The sequence below is a fragment of the Mastomys coucha genome, unplaced genomic scaffold (genome assembly GCF_008632895.1).
Source record: "Mastomys coucha isolate ucsf_1 unplaced genomic scaffold, UCSF_Mcou_1 pScaffold18, whole genome shotgun sequence".
NCBI lineage: Eukaryota > Metazoa > Chordata > Mammalia > Rodentia > Muridae > Mastomys > Mastomys coucha.
The window spans coordinates 16,158,028-16,180,387 of NW_022196900.1; the positions used below are offsets into that span (position 1 = coordinate 16,158,028).

Genomic DNA, 22,360 nt, shown 5'->3' on the forward strand with positions numbered 1-22,360 from the left:
ACCAGGCTGGCCTTGAATTTAGAAATCCGCCTGCCTCTGCCTCCCAAGTGCTGGGATTAAAGGCGTGCACCACCATCGCCAGGCAAGGCTTTTGTTTTCAACTGTACTTATTTTGTGTTCTTGTATGCATGTTTGTCCTGCCATAGGGAGTTAGAGAACAACTTAAGGAAGTCCTGTCTCCTTCTACCACCACGTGTACCCTGGGAATTTCACCCAGGTCCTCAAGCTTAGCTGCAAGTACCTTTACTTACTAAGCCATTTTGCTAACCCGGAAAGCATATGCTTTTGTTCTCTCGCTCTTGCTCATTCGAGTATGCTCTCTAATTTAATAGAAGGGCTTTATTTTGTAACTCCACTGTATACCTCACTATGTAGAGCAGGCTTGAGCAAGGTTTTTATTGCTGTGATGAAACGTGACCAACAGCAAGTTGGGGAAGAAAGGGTTTCTTTGGTTCACACTTTACATTCTAGCCTATCATCAAAAGAAATTAGGATAGGAACTCAAGCAGGGAGGAACTTGAAGGTTGGAGCTGATGCAAAGTCCACAGAGGGATGCTACTTACTGGCTTGTTCCTCCTGGCATCCTTATAGAAACCAGGACTACCAGCCCAGGGGTGGCACCATCCACAATGGGTTCTTTCTCCCTTTTGAATCACTGAGAATGTCTTTTTTCTCCTCATTAATTTATTTACTTTATATCCCAATTGCAGCTCCTTCCCTCCAGGTCCCCTGTATCACCCCACCCTGGCACATCAAGGTGCATCCTCTCCCACTGAGGCCAGACAAGGCCCTTGAGTTAGGGGAACCAGATCCATAGGCAGGCACCAGATTGAGTGACAGCACTTTCTCTAGTAGTGTGGGACCTACTGAGGGGCTTCAATTGAAGTCCCCCCTTCAGATAGTTCTAGCTTGTGTCAAGTTGACGTAAAGTTGACATAAAGCTTGTCAGTTCAAGCTCCTAACTATCTACCTGCCTCCAAAGTGCTGAGATTAAAGGCGTGTGCTACTATGCCAGGCAAGAATGCATTTCTGTTTGTTTGTTTTTTGAGACAGGGTTTTACTGTGTAATAGGCACCACTACCTCCTCTACCCAGCTAGAAGGCATTTCTTAATCTGAGCGATACGTTCATAAATTTTGTAAAATAAAAATCTTTAAATTTTGAAATTTTTTGCCAGGCGTGGTGGCGCACGCCTTTAGTCCCAGCACTTGGGAGGCAGAGAGAGGCGGATTTCTGAGTCCAAGGCCAGCCTGGTCTACAGAGTGAGTTCCAGGACAGCCAGGGCTATACAGAGAAACCCTGTCTTGAAAAAACAAACAAAAAAAAATTTGAAATTTTTATTTTGAGATGATTAAGTCAAGAAATAATTTTTTTGTTAGATGTTTTGTCTGTGGTGCTGAAGATTGAATCCAGACCTCATGCATGCTTTTAGATCTATGTATGTGTAACAGTGCATAATAAAGCTCATACCAGAGGTACCTAACAATACAAGGAGGGTCCTTGAGGAAAATATTAGTACTTGTAGCACTACTTAAAATACACTAGAATTTTTATTCTGTTTTCAGCATATATTATAATTTTTTGTTTAGGTTTAATTTTCTTATTATTTTTAACTTTTCCTATAGGTAAAGGCATTGAAAGAGAAGATTGAATCTGAAAAGGGGAAAGATGCCTTCCCGGTAGCAGGTCAAAAGTTAATTTATGCAGGTATGAATTCAGTTCTGAAATTAATTGCCATGTCTTGCCTATTTGACATTGTTTTAGTTTTAGAAATGTTATCTTAGAAAAGACAGAATTTTCAAATTGATTCTGTCAGAAACAAGATTGCATAGATAACAGTAGGGGAAACAGGTATTTAATTATGGTTTAATATTCAGTCTTCTCTTTATACATTTGCCTCATGGTCCATGGAGTGATGTTCCTTAGTCTGTGAGCATTGTGACTGACTTCTGTACCATTCATAAACTGAGCATCATTATTTTAATCTGTTAGTAACTAGTTCACTAATGTGCATGAAATTGTTCCTGTCAAAGAAAATCAATATGTCTTTCTAAACTACCAAAGTAGAAGAATGAAGGTTTGTTTTATTTCAGACATCAAAGGCCTTCATGGTAGTATTAAAAAAAATTAAGGGAACAAATTATATAGAATACTTTGAAATTAATAATTAAAAGAGGCTCAAATAGAAAAGTACCCAAGAGTATGACTAGGAAATTGCAAGTTTAATTAGCATCACTGATAACCCGGGAATATAGGCTTGATAGCCTCTTGCGAGGCTTGGTGGCACATGCCTTTAATCCCAGCACTTTGGAGGCAGGTGGATCTTCTAAGTGTGTCTAGCCTAAGCATGGCCTTGAGAGTCTTTCCTTTTCATGTGTATTGTGCTGTTTTTCTGCAGTTTTGTTTGCTCACTTGGCTTGTTTGGTTTATAAGTATTTTTCTTTTACAACGTTGGAACATTTCTGCTTCATCAAGTGTTTGGTGTTTCAAAATAAGAAATTGCTCATTCCTTCTATTGGGGAAAAATACTTATTTCCCAAAGGTGACTAGGCAATTGAAATGTTTAATTTCTTTTAAAATTGCCCTGTTTTCAGGACTTCAAATTTCTTTGTCTAGTAAATCATAAATACAGTTAGTATAAATTAAAAACCAAATCAATTGGTGCTTTATATACTGGAGGTGTTAGACATCTTCTTGTAAGACATCTCTGCTTTTAAAGTAGTGTCTGTTTATTTATCTTATCTACTTGTTAAAGTTTTTCTTAAAAGTTGTACTTGGTAGAATTAATGTTGCCAGTAAAGTAAGAGTAGTTTCTTGTAAGAAGCTTATTATGTCTTTAAGTAACATTTTTCTCCCCTGAATTATTAGGCAAAATCCTCAGTGATGATACTGCTCTCAAGGAATATAAAATTGATGAGAAAAACTTTGTGGTGGTTATGGTGACAAAAGTAAGTTTCATGCTACTTCTGTATCTTTATGCTTGTGAATTATCTCAAAAGCAGTGATCGAGTCCACACGGATAAAGTTTATGCATTTCTATAGCACGCAAAGCATATGTAATAAATAGCATGCTGCACTTACTTGTTTTCCAAAATGTAGGCAGATTTCCCACAGCCCCTTATAAAGGTAATATTTAGATATTTATAGCCATAAAGTTGTCTTTATGTAAGATAAAACAAAGTGTCACATTTTTAAACGGGCATTTCTCCCTTGACACCCCTTAAGAATTTCTTACTTTTCCCTAATCTGTGTTTACTGTGTTAAAAAGAGGTGCTAGAATGGTTAAGTCACCGTGTGATTATTTTAAAATAATCAAGTTAATGTCTTTCATTGTGCAGCTTTTAATATGTAGCCTTTCAGGTACTAGATAAGGTATGTGTTAGACCTAACAAGCTCAGAGCCAAAAATAATTTTATTTTTTCTAAAGTACAGCTTGAGGGCTGGGGAAGAGCTCAGCAGCAAAGGTAAAGTAAAGCTTACCTTGCAAGCCTAAGAACCTGAGTTCTGTCTTCTCCAGAACCTTCATTAAACAGATGCTCTCATACACTGCTATAAGCTCAGTACTGGGAGGCATACAGGTTCAGTGCTGGGGCTCACTGGCCTTCTAGTCTAGCCTACTTGGTGAATTCCAGGCCAATGAGAGATACTCTTTTTAAAGATAATGGCCCTTGAGAGTTGACATCTGGCCCCGCCTGCACACACTTACAGATTAGAACTTCAATGTTGATTCCTTAAAGAGACTGCATTATATATGTGCATGGATAATCTGAGCAAGAGCAGTATGTTAGTCATCTTGGTTGTAGTAAAATATCCAAGGCAGAAGTGTAAAGTAGAAAAAGGTTTATTACTAGGTCAGACAGAGTTTTGGAGAATGGAAGTCCAAGCAGCATGCTGAAGACTGCACAAGGACACCTTGTATCGTGTTGTCACTGGTGGTACCTGTATTTCTATCAGTGTGCAGGGTTTCTGTGTGTGTGTGTGTGTGTGTGTGTCCTTAAAAAAGCCACTGGAGTTATTCATGGAGGCTCTGCTCTAATGTAATCTAAAAGACCCTACCTTTAATACCACAGATAAAATTTCCACCTTCCTCATACTGGTTTATCATAAAACTTGAGGGTTTATGCCAGATTTGCTGGTACATGCCATTAATCCCAGCCCTTTGTAGGCAGAGCTGACTACTTAAGTGAGACCCTGTCTGAAAACAACAAAGACTTTAAATACCTGCGTTTGAGAGAGATCAGACATTGAAAGCACTCTTTGGTAATAATGAAAGCAAGTTAAAGTGGATGGTTGAAGTTGCTTCATCAAACTAGTCAGTAGTGGAATAAATGTGAGTTTTCTCAAGTCACAGAATAACAGTAGCAATAGGAAATAGTGAAATGGATGATGAAAATCTAGTATAGATAAAATAGAATATTATTCAGCTCTAAAGAAAAGTGAAATCACGAAATTTTCCGAAATATAGACTTCAAATTAAGTTATGCTGAGCTTACTCAGTCTCAGGAAGGAAAAAAAGGATGCTCCCCCTCATCATTGCTAGCCTGTTATTTACACATCAGCACATGGCAACATGCGAGTCCTTACACCTGTTGCTTTACAGTGAGCAGGAAGGTTTTTCCTCCTAAGATACAGATTATTTGGAATGTTTGTAGACAGCCTACTTCAGACCCCAAAAGTTATTTTGCTAATGCTTTTAAGTAGCAATATAATCTTTAAAGTTATAATTAAGGTGCCTAGGTAAAGAATTGTAGAAAATTATATGGTACTTTGGGGTATGTGTATTCTTTATTTAAAACAGTGACTTCTTTGGGTTCTTTTCATATTGAATTGTTGTGAAGACTGAAATGAGTATCTAATGCTAATTGCAATTGATAATTAAGATAATTAAATTATTATAGGACTTTGAAGAGCAGTGAAAGCTTTCATTTGCTAATGTTGATCTTTTATCATCCACTTACAAAATGATGTTCAGTTTACTGGTTATTAGGTTGATTGTGTGGCTGTGGAAGGCCAGTGATGCCTTATTTACTTTGCTGTTTAACACATACAGCCCAAAGCAGTGACAACAGCAGTGCCAGCTACAACCCAGCAATCAAGTACTCCCAGCACCACCACAGTCAGCTCCTCCCCAGCAGCACCTGCGGCCCAGGCTCCAACTCCCACCCCTGCTCTGGCTCCCACTTCCACACCTGCCTCCACTACTCCAGCCTCAAGTACAGCATCTTCTGAATCCTCACCTGCTGGTGCAACTCAGCCTGAGAAACCAGCAGAAAAGCCAGCACAGACACCAGTGCTTACTAGCCCAGCTCCAGCTGACAGGTGAGGACTGCATTTGAAGAATTACATCAGAAGTAGTAGCAATATTTTTAAATTTCTGACAGTCAAACATCTTTAATTTCTAAATGAACTCTGAATCATATACTGGTGCCTATTTTTCATATTTGTGCATGTATGTGTGGAGGATACAGGATAATGTAATGTGTCTCCCTCTATTCTCCACCTTACTTAAGACAGGGTCTTTGGCTGAATCCAGAGCTTGCCAGTTCAGTTAGGCTGTCCAGTGAACCTTTGGGATCCACCCTTTACCACCCTCAGAGTGCTGGAATTACAGGGGCATGTCTCTGCACCCTACTTCGTCATGTCTTTGCCGGGGGTGGGGGGGGGAGGTCTGAAATCAATTTCTTATGGCTGCATAGCAGGCCGTTTATCTATCACCTGAGCTATCTTCCCAGCCAGCTTGTGTCTATTTTACTGTTTACTGTTAATAATATAGGCATGTATATTTTATGTAGATTTCTATATCCTCAATTTTTAAAAGAATTTTTTAGCGGAAAGCTACTACTTATTTTGACTAGAGATGTTTAAGAAATATAAATAAATATAAACGGAATAACTATAAAGCAGCCAATCATTTTTATTTGTGATGATTGTGGCCTTTCTGTGAACAGAAGCATCCTTCCATATCAGTGAATAATTCAGTTCTGTGTTGCCCTGTATTTATTTAGTTCTTATGTTTGTTAGCTCTGATAAGCTTGGAATGGTATTGTTAAGATCTTTGGGGGTTCTCCTCATCTATAAAATGTGGGTCATAGTAAGACAGTGTAAAGCAAGTGGCATGTGTGCACAGAGACTGCTGGGAAGAGTCAGCAGTGTAGCTGTTTCCTGCCTTTTGTTGAGCCAACAGCTGTGAACAATGGGGACTCAATTATTGAGAAGTGCTGTCACAGGAGCTGACTGGCACCTGTAGCTTTTGTATAACTCTCTGCCTCCACCTCCTCACAGCGCTGCTTCCTCATTACTACTGAAGGGACTGAAACCTGCTGAAGCAGGTAGATGGGAGAGGTGTGGAGGGGTTTGCAGTGAAGATTATTGAGCAGTTTTTTTTTTTTTTTGGACAGGATTGTGGTTTTGTTTTTTGTTTATTTGCTTGCAGGCAGTGGTGGGTTGTTCTTTTTTGATGATAGTGGCTAAAGCAAATGGTTCAGTCATCGTAATTTGCCTAAAAATCATAAAATGGATTTCCTGCCTTATCTAAAATATGACTTCTACTGCTGCCAACCTGAAACTGGTTCTAAGCTATTTTTGTTTTCTGACTTAGTACAGCTTGTAACACCAGTAGCTGGAGCGGTGTGAACTTAGAATCAGAGCCAGTCACAGTGGAAAATGGGCAGTAATTGGAAATGCTTTGAAAGCATGTTTGAAAGCAAATATTTACAGTGTTCATGACAATATATACAGTTATACAATCCTTGTACAAGGATGTGTTCCAGATGCTCAGTGGGTACCTGCTATGCTGTTTTTCTTCCTTAAACAGGCATACTAAGACATTAGTGACTAATGATATTAGAACAATTAAGAAATTACTGGAATAAAAGTTGCATGTGAGTCAGCTATTGGGCCTCTGACTAATCAGAGCACCCCAGAGGCTGAAGCACAAGGATTGCAAGTTCAAAGACAGAGTAAGCTTACAAAGTCAGATTCTGTCTCAAAGAAAAAAGTTGTTTGAGATGGGCATAGTTGCGCATGTCTTTAATCCCAGCACCTGGGAGGCAGAGGCAGGTGGATCTCCAGGGTCACCGGGGCTATGTAGAGAGACCCTGTCTCCAAAAATAAGTACTTTGAAAAGTGTTCTTGGGGGCTGGAGAGATGGCTAAGTGGTTAAGAGCACTGACTGCTCTTCTGAAGGTCCTGAGTTCAAATCCCAGCAACCACATGGTGGCTCACAACCATCCACAATGAGATCTTCTGGGGTGTCTGAAGACAGCTATGGTGTACTTTGTTGCGACTGCCTTGACCAGCAAGAATGGTGCAACCCGAGAGCTCTTCTTTAAGCAGTTTATTCAGGAACCTTGAACAATCTTCTGACCCCTGGGGCAACACCCTACACTCTTAAATGCTCTATACTGAGCCTATCTCATTGGGCCACGTAGTGAGTGCAGATAGGCCACCAGAAAGCGAAAGTGAGCCAAGCTAGCAAGCATAGCCAAATAAGGACTTGTTTAAGAGAGCGCCTGCTTGCTGGAAAGCAGAACCAGGTGCCATCTTGGGGCATGGCTCTAGCGGCTCTCCACAGTACTTAAATAAATAGATCTTTAAAAAAGGAGGAAGAGGAGGAGAAGAAGAAAATGTTCTCTTAAAATGTCTGAGGGTCCTGTAGATTTGTCAGTCTGCACCTCTTCCATCCCCAGTTCCATTGAGAACGTTTATTCTGGTACTTACAGGAGGCTGCTCTTGTGTATTTCATTCCTCAGCATCACTACTACTCTTGCCTTTGGGGGCATTATTAAAATAAAGGTTTCCTAAACACCACACTGTGGCTCCTTAACAGGCTTTGGTAATTGAGACTGCGGGTGGCATATATAGTATGGATATAATGGACAAAAGATGTTCGTGCGGGTAAAAGCTAGCAGTACAGTATTTCATCATACTGCTCAGAATGGCACACAGCTTGAAACAGTTTATGAGTTGCTGCTTCCTGGAGGTTTTAGTAGTTTGAGAAAATGGTTTGACTTGAGTTATGGGACACCTTTGTTTTAAATGATCTACTCCCAGATATGGCTTCAATGTCTGACCCAGTCAACTGTGTTTTGGAAGAGTCTAGAATCTCCTGTTTGTTGCTGAGAAAATAGCACAAAGCTTAAGGAATATAATTATTTTTTGTGTTAAACTAGAATATGTTTCTTTCAGCATCTGTGGCACCATTGCCTAACTTAAACCCATTTTCCAATGTATAGCTAGGATGCATTCTGTTCTCTTGCACACTAGAAGATCACCAAAATTGGGTTAGACCATTTCATCGAAGTCTGTGTTCAGAAAGGAATTTAGGAATTTCACAAATTGATTACCCCCAAAATCTAGATACAAATTTAATGTCTTTAGTCAGTAGTACAGTAACTTTCTTAATATTTTCACAAATCTCACAGTATGAACATCTTATATCTGAACTGAACATTATTGTGTTAATTAGATTACTTTTTGCATAAACTCAAGCCATTCATCACTCCCGCCTGGGTGGGAGGTTGTCATGTGCTGAGGAGTGACTGGCAGTAGACGGTTGCTGGGGAAGGGAGTCATTTTTCTATGGGCAGGAGGGGGCAGTTATAGCCACAAATGGGTTTTCCAAGCTCTAATGGATGGCATCACACTCAGGTACATATAGGTACTACTTTTAGACTCAGTGGGTTATTTTTAAAAAGGGATCATAAAGGTGGGGCGGGGGTGGGAGAGTTGAGGGACAGGTAATAGCCGAGAGTTGGGTACATATGATCAAGATACATTAAACACATGCATTTATTAAATACATACATGCATAAAGTTTCCAAAGAGTATAATTTTAAGTTAATATTTTTAATTCTCCCAAGAGTTATGTAAGTTGGAAAAGGATCCCTAGAGTTCAGCGGGTAAGAGCACCGACTACTCTTCCAAAGGTCTTAAGTTCAAATCCCAGCAGTCACGTGGTGGCTCATAACCACCCGTAATGAGACCCTCTTCTGGTGCTTCTGAAGACAGCTACAGTGTACTTATTTATAACAATAAACAAATCTTTGGGCTGGAGCAAGCAGGGACTGACCAAAGTGAGCAGAGGTCCTTAAAAGTCAATTCCCAACAACCAGATGAAGGCTCACAACTATCTGTACAGCTACAGTGTGTACTCATATACATACAATAAATAAATCTTTTTTTAAAAAAAGGAAAGGATCCCTAGAGATCTAGGAAAGCGACTGGACGTCTTTTTTTTTTTGTTTGGGTTTTTGATACAGAGTCTTTCTCTGTGTAGCCTTGGTTGTCCTGGAACTCACTATATAGAACAGTCTGGCTGGGAACTCAAAAGATACCCTCTTGCCCCTGCACCCTGATGGCCCTAAAGGTGTGCTTCTCTATGATTCTTAGTTGGACTTAAGACACTAGCTACTTGAGTGTCATATTGCTCAGGGGTTTTATTGTATGTGCTGCTGAAGCAAGCACTTCACTACTTAGTCTGCTTTCTTAATTGTGTTTCTTCAGGGAGTAGGACAGGTGGGTTAGAAAACAAGACTTAAAGTACAACGCTTGGTGAATAGGCATAAGGAGCTATACTGGAGGCTTCCTCTCCATCACTGCTGGCTGGACATTTTGTTTTCTATGATTTGTTTTGTTCAGGTCAGTTTTGTTCTTCAGAAGCTACCTGTTAGCAAAGCAATATAGATTATGGTGTTGATCACTGCCATTAAGAAACTGCACTTGTGGGCTGGAGAGATGTCTCAGTGAGAGGACCTGGGTTCAATTTCATCCTCCATACAGTGGCTCACCATCTTCTGTTGCTCTAGTCTTAGGGCCTTCTTATGTACCAGGCACACCTGTAGTGGTGCATAGTGGTATATGCAGGCAAAATACATTAAATCTTGAAAGAAAGAAGGGGAGGAAGGAAGAAAGAAATTAATTTCATTTGCGTTTTATGAGGTCAGTATTGTTGGTCAAGGACACATTAGAGTCAACCCAAAATTTATCTTACCGTTCTGTCGGTGAAGTGGGAGCAGGTCTCCAGGGTGCTGAGAGTACAGCAGTGATCCAGCACACCCAGTCAGTACTTTCTGACATGGGAAAGTACATAAGCCAAGCACTGTAGAGCAGTGTTGTATACTTTCTTGGAGTATGTCTTTCACAGTTTTTATTGCGTTTTTGTATGTGTGCATGAAATCCATGGCACACATGTAGAATTCAGAGTACAGCTTGTTCCCAGGGATCTTTGTCCCAGGGACAAAACTCAAGTCTTCTGGCTTGGGGGAGGGTAAGGGGGGACTGTTTCTGATCTGGACATGTTTATTAATATATGGTCTGATACATTCAGTAACGAGTGATTGATTGTCTCTATAGTTAGGAAGAAGCGGTGAGACTGAATCAAAATTGAGGAATGCTGTTTTAAGTACACTCCAGTTTAAAGTCCTTAAAGAGATTTTTAAGATAATTAATTCTACCAGATTCTAAACTATGTCATGCACTGTGGTGACTAAGAGTTTGAGTAGTCTAACATTAGCATTAGTTGGATCGCTTGGTGGGATACACACTGTAGACATATACCTAATTAGAACTTAATGTAAAGATGCAGTAATAATGTGATACTTTGTAGGGGAAATATTATTCATAAATGTTTCATCATCTGGACGTGGAAATCATGAATTCCACATTGTATACTGACAAGAATCAATTCTAAAAGTACAAAGGTTTTATGTAAGATAAAGTTAGAAACTGGTAAAGGATGAGGGGAAAATAAAAAATGTTAGAAACCAACTACACCAGAGCTTATTTGAGCTTGTTTTGTCCCACTAGATAGACTACTGTGCATTTGTAGGAAAATATTGACACAGACCTGGGCATATTGACGTGGAATAAATTTTAAGTTAAACTTTAGAAACTAGTTGGGGGGATTTGTGTAGTGGTACATGATTGCAGTTCTAGCACTTGGGAGGCTGAGGCAGGAAGATCACGGGTTCAAGGCCAGCCTAGGCAATATAGAAAACAAAACAAAAGCGCTATACATGCAAAATTAAGATATATAGTTATTCTTTAAAATAGAAAGAAACTGGTATATTTGTGATTGTCTCAGTGGGGTAAGAGCCTTGGGCAGGGAAATTACTTGATTTTGATATATTCTTTTGAAATCTTTCGCCCTCCACAAAGTTAATGTTTTAAGTAGAAACTTTAAAAATTATAGAGCAGACTTGTTTTAGTTGTGATAATCTTTCTGCTTGCTACTTTCCTGAGTACATTGTTTCTGTTCTTAGCATTGGAATGAAAGATGGTGAGATGGCTCAGTGAGTAGATGCACTAGATTCCAAACCAGACAACCTAGCCCACATGGTAGAAGAAGAGAGCCAGCTGCTGCTCATTTTCCTTTGCCCACTGTGTGTACTGTGCCTATAACAGATACACCCATGAACAGAAAGAAATGCACTTAACTCAAAAACTGAAATTGGGAAGAAGTATAAATGTATGGAGTGCATGTGATAATTTATTGTTACTGTCACTTTAAAATTTGTAATAATGGGGCTGGCAGAGGACCTGGGGTTCAGTCTCCCGCACCTACATGGTGGCTAACAGCTATCTGTAACCCCAGGCCCAGGAGGTCTAATGCTTCATCTTACTTCAAGGCACTACACTACACCTGTGGTATGCATACCTACACTCTGGGATACTAAAATAAAGATTGTAATTACTTGTTACTTATGCTCAGTGTACAATATTTATTTATTATATTCCACCTTCCCTTTCATTGCTCCTCTTCATTCCTCTAGATAGCTTCACTTCTACTTTGTTATGTATATAATACGATCGTATATATCCATGTCAGCATCTCTATGGTGTTTTATAATATTGAACTTTATTTTCTCAACAGAACAGACATGTGCATGTCTGTATGCATGATTTTGCTGGTTAACCTAGGACCTTATGCTTAAAATTGGTTTTCTTTAGGTTAGCATAGGATCTATACCCCCACCTCCCTTTTTACGTATGCTGTATACCTTTTGTGCCTTCCTTCCCTATTAATTGTTGAAAACTTTCATAGAAAACCTCGCTGGAAGACTTGGCCGCCTGTTTAGTTTCTATTTGTGTGCTACTTTTATCATGTACTTTTGATGTTTCTTCTGCTGTGACTTGATTTCTAGGGTATTCTAACTGCTATGCTGTTTTCATACTTCAAGGAAGGTTTTTAAGGGTGTTGTATTTATAGCCTTTTGATGTTGTTTACAATAATGAATTCTCAGAAGTCTTTTAAGATTGAAATTTTTTCCTTAACTATAAATTCTACAGTACAGCTTTGGACATAGCCTCTTAACAGACTGGCTTACCCACACACTTTAATATTTGAAGTATTCTTTAGAAATTAGTTACTGTAAAATGAATTTTGCATATTTTTTGAAATGATTTTTCTAAAAACTCTTTACAGTACACCTGGAGATTCTTCCCGGTCAAATCTTTTTGAAGATGCAACAAGTGCCCTTGGTGAGTGTCTTACTTAGAAAACACGTTGTTGGATGTGCAGTGTCATCTTCTAGACCACACTGACAATATCAGCTTCATGATCACTTACAATTAAGCTTCAAAATGATTTATTTATATCATTAGTGCTAGAGGCTTTGATGTGTTCTACTGAATTCTTTAAAATCTCCTCTTGCAGTTAAGTATATCCTTTGAAGCAAATTATTTTCCCAATGTGAACATTATATGGTCTTAACAGGTTTGGTCTGTGGATGGCCTATTATAGATGTGCCTTTGGAAAGCCTTGCTGTTTTCTTTTGTGTACCTCATATTTGTTTTTTCACCCCCTGTTTTCATCCACTGTGCTGTCTTTCTAGTTATCCAACTGTATCCTGTTGCTTATATGGGTACATAGTGAAAAGGTCCTCTTGCCCCAGTCTTTGAATTGACCTGTTTTAATAAAGTCTTCCCTTTTCCTTCATCTCTAAACTGTAGCTTTTCCCTCCGATGATTAAACCCCTGATGTACAGTTCATGTTTTTGTTTATTGACTAATATTCCTGTTTCTGGTTTTGGTACAGTAGGTAAAAGGCTGGGATAGTTGCAGTCTTCTGTTTGACTGGGTTCTGGGCTTCCCAACAGCAGCAGCAGCAGCAGCAGCATTCTGGTGGCTCTAAAAACCCTTGGGATAACACATTGGTCCTGAACTACTTGGGCTTCATACCCTTGTTGTATGTAGAGACAAAAATGTAGATATTTTATTTAAGTAGCTCAAGATTCCCTGGATATACTGAATTCAGAATTTCATCTTTGAGAAACTGTTGTGCGATAACACTGCCACCAGATACTTTCAGAAGCATCCATTCATGAGACTGAAGACATACTACTTCATACACAGAAAGCCATAAATTGTTATAAAGAATTGTTATAAAGGTATTGGAAGAACTAGACAAGAGGATTACTAAGAGAATGGTAAACCATTCTGAAGGTTCAGAGCTAGAGCCGGCTGGCACTTGTCACAATGTTACTAAAGTTTTGGTTGTCACCAGTATCGCCACAATAGAGTGAGCGCTTTGGTACTATTGAACAGGAGCCAAGTAGATGATGCTTTTTGTTGTTGCAGCTACATGTAAATCCCAGCTGCTGGTACTGTTGGTGATGTTTTTATTTACACACTTTTTAAGAAGAGGCATATTTTGCTCATGTTTCAGTCTATAGGAAGCAAAATAATTTATGACTCGGTCAAGGAGCCAACAAATAGGAATAGTATCCCTTATATTTATGTCTGTATGTCACTGGATCATTCTACCTTAGCTTTATAATCCCAGGGTCTCTGCTCTGTTAAATCCCTGCCTCTTTAATTCCCCATTTGGCTTTTGTGATACCTTTTCTGTTCTATGTATATCTCAAACCATTCTTAAGCACTCTAGTAAAATACTATTCCTGACTCTAATTGTGTGCTTTCTGTGGTTCTGGTTTAGGCCATAGTTAAACATTTAAACTGTGGGAATGGCTGAATACCATATATGTGCTGTAGGGGTTCCCCACATGAGTTGTGCTACTCATTTCCCTCTGAACTTGCAGACTTGTTTATTTAAACTTACAAGGGAAAATCTGCAGCCCCCCCCCCCCAAGTCTTTGTTCCCTTACTATTTTACCCCACTGGGCTAGCTTTTGTTCATAGGTGACAGTATGGCTGCTGGTCACTTAAACTAGAGGGCAGAGTTGAGAGTGGATAAAAGAGACTATAACCAATCCACTTTCTGAGGTGGCAAGAAATGCAGTGTGGTACCCAGAACACAAGTGGGAAAGAAAAGAGTTTTGACAGAGCTGAGTTGAGAGTGGCAGCAGCTTTCATTCAGCAAGCTACTATCCATTTGGTAAGATTGGAAATAGCCTGTCCATTAGTGACTCAGGTATAATACTTATAACTCCATCCCTGGTATGAAATTGTAACTTTCCTAACCTCTGTTTTCTGTCAGTTTGAAAATACAAGGTGTCAAACGAAAAAGATGAAACAGTCTTTTTTTTTTTTATTTTTTTATTTTCGAGACAGGGTTTCTCTGTATAGCTCTGGCTGTCCTGGAACTCACTCTGTAGACCAGGCTGGCCTCGAACTTAGAAATCTGCCTGCCTCTGCCTCCCAAGTGCTGGGATTAAAGGCGTGCGCCACCACTGCCCGGCTGAAACAGTCTTAATGCACCAGAATTGATTATTTGAAATATGCACAGTAGTGGACTTGGTCTTTTGTTCGATAGCATTTGTCTTTATGTCTCATACTGTCCTTGAACTTGTATAGATAACACTGGCCTTCAATGTACAGCAGCCGCCTTCCAAATGGGATTTTAAGAACAATCCACAGGTGGTGACTCCCTGATCTCTTAATAACAGGTTGCCTTCCCTGACCTATAAATTCTTACTTGTGTTTGTACCTGGTCTTTGTACTATGTATATAAAACTCCCTAGTTTTCTGTTACTTTTGTAAGTTACCCCAAAGTTAGTAGTATAAAACAATTTGTTACCTGGCCATATTTATAGGTCAGAACCTTTGACATGGATGCTGCTGACTGATACCAAGGAATCAGCAAGACTGTATGTTATTTGGAGACTTGGGAGAACCTAGTTCCTTATCACTTATCACTAGAAGCTTGCAGGCCCTTTCTCCACCTGCAAAAAAAGAACAGTAGAACTCTGGTCCTGCTTTTGCCTCATTGTTTCTAACCCTGTTTCTGTCCCGCTTTTAAGGGCCCTTGTTGATAATATTGGGCTCATCTGGAAGGTTACTTCCCTTTGTCGTACATATTTATAGGTTCTGGGGGTTAGAATGTGGACACTGACTTATTACATTGTTTATTGTCTTTGCCTAGCATAGCAGTATATGAAACGTAGACATCATGCAATCAAGAACTATGGAGAGAATGTTTGTTAAATGTTCTGTACTTTTTTAACCTTGTCCCCCAAACACCTCTTTAGTGACGGGTCAGTCTTACGAGAATATGGTAACTGAGATTATGTCAATGGGCTATGAACGAGAACAAGTAATTGCAGCCCTGAGAGCCAGTTTCAACAACCCTGACAGAGCTGTGGAATATCTTCTAATGGTGAGAAGTGTGTTTTACTTGTCTCTTTCAAACTCTTAAAGGAATTAAGATTTTAATAGATGAGTTAACAATTTAGTAGAGAGCATTATATGCTAGATACTTTCCACCCAGTGTTAACATTTTGTGTTGCTAAATTGTAACCTTCTAAAAAAGATTCTGAAATGATTTATTTAGAAAATGATGTGAGTGATTTATGAAGTGATTCTTCTTTGCGGTAGTACCTTTCACATTAATGAAGTTCTGGTGACGGCAACTTTGTAATTGAACAGACTGACACCTTAGATCTGTTATGAATTACTTTTACCCTCTATGAGGAAGCAGCATTAACTTTTCTGTTGGAGAATTTGATGGACGTTCTGGACCCTGAATCTGCTAATAAGTCTTGTAACTCCATGTGAAAAATAGCTGTTTTGAGTGCTTGTAATGTAGCCCCCATTAGCTACTGCTTTTTCTTCTTTAAGTGAATTTGGCTTTGGTTTAAAAGGAAATGAATTCATTACCATCTGTTAAAGTCTAAGAATTTGATGGATTTTTAAATAGGTATAACTGCCATTTGTTTAAATCTTGTACATCAAAGTAGAAAATCTGAGTGTACCTTTTAAATTTTAATAATTTCAAAAGATACATGCTTGAAACATGAAAAGCATCATTTGAAATGTAAACTATTAACATTACACACCATTTTGTCCATCTTTAGATGTGTTTTTGTTTGTTGGTTTTTGTTTTAAATGTGTGACACTTTCTAGCTGATGCTTGTTTAGAAGCATGAGGTCAGTAGAAGAGACTTTGTTGCTTGTCCACCAGTTGCCTGGATCATGTAAACACAGTTCTTTGTTTCACAGAATGGCAGATTATGAAAACCTCTGCAGCTAAAGTTGCCTGGAACCCACGGGCATTGAACCCCTTAGTTATTGACTGATACTCTTGGACATGGGCTGTGGCTGTTACTGGAAAATTCTGTTGAGCAATGCTACCTTGTGTTACAGCATTGTATCTGGGCCACTTGTAAGATTTCATAAGCAGACATCCATTGTATACAGACAATGTTCAATAAGCTACAGGTGTTTTGCTGTGTTTAATATTTAGTGTGGGGGGTGAGAGAGGGGAGGAGAGAGGGAGAGACAGAGAGATCGATCTTAAAATTTGGAAATTGTGTTGGCAGGGAATCCCTGGAGATAGAGAGAGTCAGGCTGTGGTTGACCCTCCTCCCCAGGCTGTGAGCACTGGAACTCCTCAGTCTCCAGCAGTAGCTGCAGCTGCAGCAACCACGACAGCAACGACAACAACCACTTCTGGAGGTAAAGTGACTGAAGGACGGCAGGTGGTCTTGAGTTTTTAGTCTAAGATGGTTTAATGTGAAGTACTTCAGTGGCTAAGCTCCATTTCCAGAATGCTTGGATAAACCTTGTTTCTTCACTCACAGTAGAGAGACTCTCTGGCTTTTAGGGTACACCAGTGTTGTCAGAGCTACACACTCTGAAAAACACCTATTCACAAATTGAATTCAGTGTCCTTTTTAAGTGGATGGCTCACCTTGCTAAGAATGTATCTTTTCAGGCAAGGTGTAGAGGCACACTCCTTTAATCCTAGCATTGGGAAGCAAAGGCAGACACTTACCTGAGTTTGTCGGAACATAGTCTACTCAGCAGAGTTCTCAAACCACCAGGGTGCATAGAGGGAGAGAGACGCTATCTCAAAAATGGTGATGGCGGCGGTGGCCCTACTAGTTGTGGTAGGAGTTGTAGTGGTTGAGCGTCTAATTTCGAAAAAGCTGGGGTTTTTTGTTTTGGGTTGATAGCTTCTTGCTCTCATTTTGGCAAACAGTTGGGACTCTTATATACTGGGAAAAGATTGGAAAGAGATATAGAGTGGAAAATCTGACTGGCTCAGATTTTAGTATTTCCTATTCACCACCTACTAGGTAATTTTGGTCCCTGAGTCTCACTTTATAATTACACATAATACAAGACTAAATATCCATAAACATGCATATGTTTCTTATTTGTGAGCAACTTCAGTAATGTGACAACCTTTTATTTTGATAGAGGACACCATTTTTTGTGTGGTGGTTCACAGGGCATTGTGGATGGGCTAGCCTCTCAGTATTCTATCCTTTGCTAGTAGTAGTATAACTTCTCTAGAGCAGAGGTGGCAGGTATATTGGGGTTTGGAGAGTTTGTGACTTACTTTCTCTATAACACACCTGAAGGCAAGGCATTTTCATATAGAATATTTTCTATCTGAATGGTGGTTTAACTACCTGCTGTTACATGTACTTACTGTTTTTATTTTGAAATGTTGGTATGTATTTCAGGCCACCCCCTTGAATTTTTACGGAATCAGCCTCAGTTTCAACAGATGAGACAAATTATCCAGCAGAATCCTTCCTTGCTTCCAGCTTTGCTACAGCAGATAGGTCGGGAGAACCCTCAGTTGCTACAGGTGACTAATCCAAATTAATTTGGAAAATGGGATTAGAATATTTTATTTTGTACTACAGTTAAATCCAGAGCCTGTGTTCTATATAGGCATAGTGAAGAACGAATTGAGATATAAAGATTGATAAGCTTATTGGTTAACTAATTAAGTTTGGGAAAGGCTCATTTCCTCTTTCAGATTTCCCAGGTACATTAATGTATTCGAGAAGCTGAGAGGGTGTTTAACTTTGTAAATTGCTACGAGTGGGACATTGCCTCTTAGAGACTTACCTATGGGCATACTTAATGCTTAGACCAGAAAATAGTTGAATTTTATACAGCACAGAGTAGCCTGTTAGTGTAGAAAATAAAATATACATGAAGAATAAGTTCTCTACTTAGGCCTATGGTAGCTTTATTTTTTTTAAAGATTTATTATATTTATATGAGTATATTGTAGCTGTCTTCAGACACACTGGAAGAGGGCATTGGATCCCATTACAGATGGTTGTGAGCCACCATGTGGTTACTGGGAATTGAACTCAGGACCTTTGGAAGAGCAGTCAGTGCTCTTAATCGCTGAGCCATCTCTCCAGCCCCCCATAGTAGCTGTTTAATGTTGATTTTTGGAGTGTTTTGGGTTTTGGTTTTTTTTGGAAGAATTTGCATTCTCTCTGTTTACCTTTCAGAACTATTGTGTTGCTTTAATATTAATGTAAGAAATCACTTAAAACTAACTTTCTTTCTGGCTCTTTTAGATAGAGCTGGTCTGAAATTCAATTTACTATAGGACTCAGGCATGTCTCTGCCTCTACCTTCCCAGTGCTGGAAATAAAGTGTGATTCCAGATAAGCCATGTCTGGCTTATCTTTTTCTTATTTTTACTTAGGATTGCTTTTTTCTTCCGGACAGTAATTATGTGTTATTTCTTCTGGTTGTTTTTGTTTTTTGTTTTTTGTTTTTTAACATCACTGCAGCAAATTAGCCAACACCAGGAGCATTTTATTCAGATGCTAAATGAACCAGTTCAAGAAGCAGGTGGTCAAGGAGGAGGAGGAGGTGGCGGAGGCGGTGGTGGAGGTGGTGGAGGAATTGCAGAGGCTGGAAGTGGGCACATGAACTACATTCAAGTAACACCTCAGGAGAAAGAAGCTATAGAACGGGTGAGTTCCCTGGTCACCCTAGCACCTGGGCTAGTGGCTCCTGCTGCCATGCAGCTGTTGCATTTCTGTCCCTTGTCCCAGGGACTGCAGTAAAGACTGTCTCTTAAGCACATCACCTGCTTTTTGCCCTTTCTTAGTCCTGATAGCAGCAAACTACCTTCTTGAGTAAATCAAGTATGAATATTAATTAGCTAAAGCACTAATATCCAAACTAAAAATCATTCCTTTTTCATACTTTAAGTTTTATTTTGCTACTGTCCCCAAAATGTTAAATATGTATATGAATTACATGTGAGTGGTATACAGTAAACATGAGACATTAGCTATCTGGTGCACTTTGATCTGGTGCACCAGACATTAGCTATCCTTTCTGTCCTAACAAGTGGACTGGTACAGGCTTGGGCCCTGCAATAGCCTCTGTCTTATGTGTGATGCTGTGATCAATAACTCAATTTCTCCCTCACTTTTTACATTGTTTTCACATTGTTATGAAGTGTTTTGAGATGGTAATCAGATAGAGAGCCCTGTGTTCACAGAGATCTGTGCCTCTTACTGAGCTTAAAGATGTGCTTGCTCATGTCTGCCTTTAATTTTCTTCTGTACTTAGACTTCAATTGGTTTCTCATTGTAGCTTTTCTTCCTTTTATTTTCTGGTTTTTTGCTTTGTTTTGTTTTGTCTTTTCTTGGTGTTATAGAACATTGCTTAATCCAAGTGAAAGTCGAGTTTACAAGTTCTTGCAAAGAATTCACAGACACTCTTATGCATACGGCTGTGATCCATTGTGAGTTCTTTTGGTATGGAGTATGAGTGAGTATCTGCCATTACCATTTGCCTGTGGATATCCATGTATTCCAACACCATTTGTTGAAAAGACGTTGAAGTTATAGGTTCCTGTAAAAAGTCAGTGGTGCATGGATGTGTCAGGGTTATTTTGGAGCTCAGTTTTAATCTTTGATTTATGTTTATCCATAGTCATCGAGGCCAATACCTCATTCCTCACCACCTTTACTGTAGATGTCTAGGAAGGTTTCAGGATTTCAGGCTTCAGACAAGTGGTCTGAAATATGAAGTGCATATTTAACATACCAAAGTGCACCAGGTCTCCAGTTTCTCTCAGCATCCCTCAGTCCCTACATGGCTGGCATACCCTACCATGTATGCTGGGCTTCTCACCCAGTGGCTCTTCACTATATCACCAAGACATTTTAGTCCTCTTCCTCTCTACATTTCTTCCCGTTACCTCCCCCCCATCCCCTCCTCTCCCCTCCTCTCTGCATTCTCCTCTCCCTCCCCACCCCCATCAGTATTGCCCTCTTTCTGTCTCCCTGTCTGCATGGCAGCTTCACTGACACTCCTGTAAGGTTGTGAACTTGCCTGAGAACTTCCCCCAAGAAACCCACCTTTATACTTTCATTTGGCTTGAATTGGCTCATTTTTCTGGCCGAGAATAACTTACTAGCAAGTGTGAAATCAGAGGGTGTGGAGTGTTCAAATTTTGTTTATTAAATAATTGTGGCTGTTCCAGATCCCCCATTCTTCTGTGTAAATCTCAGGATCGGCGTGTCCAGTTTCGGGGTAGAACTTTTGGCTGAGTTTAGAGCCCTTATTATGCTTACTCTGGAAATGAATTTGAGAAATGTCCTGTATCTTTTTTCCCCTGCTTTTTGGTTTTTTGGGTTTGTCATTTGGGCAATCTTGATATGTAGTAGTCTTTGGTGGCTTTCAGCTTGGTATGTGGGTGAGGATAACCTTGAGGTCTTGATTCTTCTGCCATCGGTTTGCAAGTGCTGGGATTGTAGCATGCAGTACTATGCACACTGAGACCTTGTTAACCATGAGTGTGATCGAGCAGCTTTGTGACTGATCCTAGCACCTGGGGGGTGCAGGCTTGAGACTGTGTAGTAAGATCATTTCAAAACAAAGAAAACAACTTCATTTATTTTCAAAATGTTCATTAGTTGCAGAGAAGTACAGTTTGGTTTTTTGTGGTGATCTTTTATATTCCCCAAAATCTTACTGAACTCATTTGTTAGTTTATTCCCCACGGGGCTTGCTGGTTAGGGAAGTTTTCCTTCAGTGTCAGAGTGTGAAGATTTTGTCATAACAAGTTACATACTTTTTCTAAGTTTATCAAAGGATCACCTTTCATTTTAACAAGTAGTTTGTTTTATATATATATATATGAACAATATTTGCATTCCTGGGATAAAGCCCACTGTTCATTAGATAAAGCTGTTTGATTCAGTCGCCTGGTATTTGGTTGAGGGTTTTGTCCCTATGTTCATCACACCTGTTACTTTGTAGTTTCCTGGTGGTGGATATCTTGTTTTAGTATTGGGGAATTGTGGCCCCACAGAAGGAGTAGAGGGTAGTTTTGGAAGAATTTAAGAACTGGTCTTGATTGTTTGAGGAGCTGATAGACTTTTATCAGTTGCCATCTGGGCCTTCATTTTCCTTTGGGGAAGTTCTGTGCTTACTATGGACTTCATTACACCTTTCATTTGTCAAAAGGTAGGAATGTTTCTAAATTTTATTCCTTTAGCAATTTGAATCTTTAGTTTTCTTTTTTCCCTGATCACCTAAAATGTTTGTCAGTTAATGATCTTTTTGTGTGTTTTTAAAATGTATTTGTTTTTATTTTTTATCATTGAAATATCAGTATTTTCTCTTACAATACATCCTGAAGTTTCCCCTCCCTCCACTCCTCCCAACCTCACTCTTTTCAGGTTATGTTTTGTTTTAAATGTTACTGGTTTTCTTGTTACTATTAAGTGGCTAGTTTTACTCTTATTAAGATAGATTGAATCATTAATGGAACACACTTGTGTGCATGTACACACTGCATATTTGAGCCTATGCTCTTAATAAACATTCTCCAACTATCAAGGCCAGTTGCCTTAGAGTGCTTTCTTTGATTTCCTTGTTGCTCTGTCTGGTCGTTCGTTGTGACTGATAGTGGTGGCACTGAAGTCTCCAGGTACAGCAGTATTGCTGATTTTTCTCTTCTGTATTAGTTTTGTTTGTTTGGTATTTTTTTGCCTTTTGTTATATATGTCTATCATGTCTTCTTGGTTTCCTTTCTTTAAGTTGTAAAAATATATCCTTCATCTCTGGTAACAGGTTTGTCTAGTAACTGAAGCTATTCTAGTTGTCTTTTGGTTATTGTCATTGAATTGTCTCTATTCTTTTCTATTACTTCAGCTAACCCAATTTTAATTTGGACA

General features: G+C 39.3%; 1 protein-coding gene across 2 annotated transcripts in view; it reads left to right on the forward strand.

Annotated features, from left to right (window-relative positions):
- Rad23b (RAD23 homolog B, nucleotide excision repair protein) overlaps nucleotides 1–22,360 on the forward strand; it is a 40,479-nt gene that overhangs the window by 15,628 nt on the left and 2,491 nt on the right. For both annotated transcript variants that reach the window (XM_031377441.1, XM_031377440.1), the window contains exons 2-9: nucleotides 1,625–1,706; nucleotides 2,868–2,947; nucleotides 5,050–5,318; nucleotides 12,424–12,479; nucleotides 15,428–15,555; nucleotides 16,718–16,853; nucleotides 17,870–17,997; nucleotides 18,950–19,135. In XM_031377441.1, coding sequence (XP_031233301.1) covers nucleotides 1,625–1,706; nucleotides 2,868–2,947; nucleotides 5,050–5,318; nucleotides 12,424–12,479; nucleotides 15,428–15,555; nucleotides 16,718–16,853; nucleotides 17,870–17,997; nucleotides 18,950–19,135 — 1,065 coding nt within the window. The remainder of the gene's footprint in view (nucleotides 1–1,624; nucleotides 1,707–2,867; nucleotides 2,948–5,049; nucleotides 5,319–12,423; nucleotides 12,480–15,427; nucleotides 15,556–16,717; nucleotides 16,854–17,869; nucleotides 17,998–18,949; nucleotides 19,136–22,360) is intronic.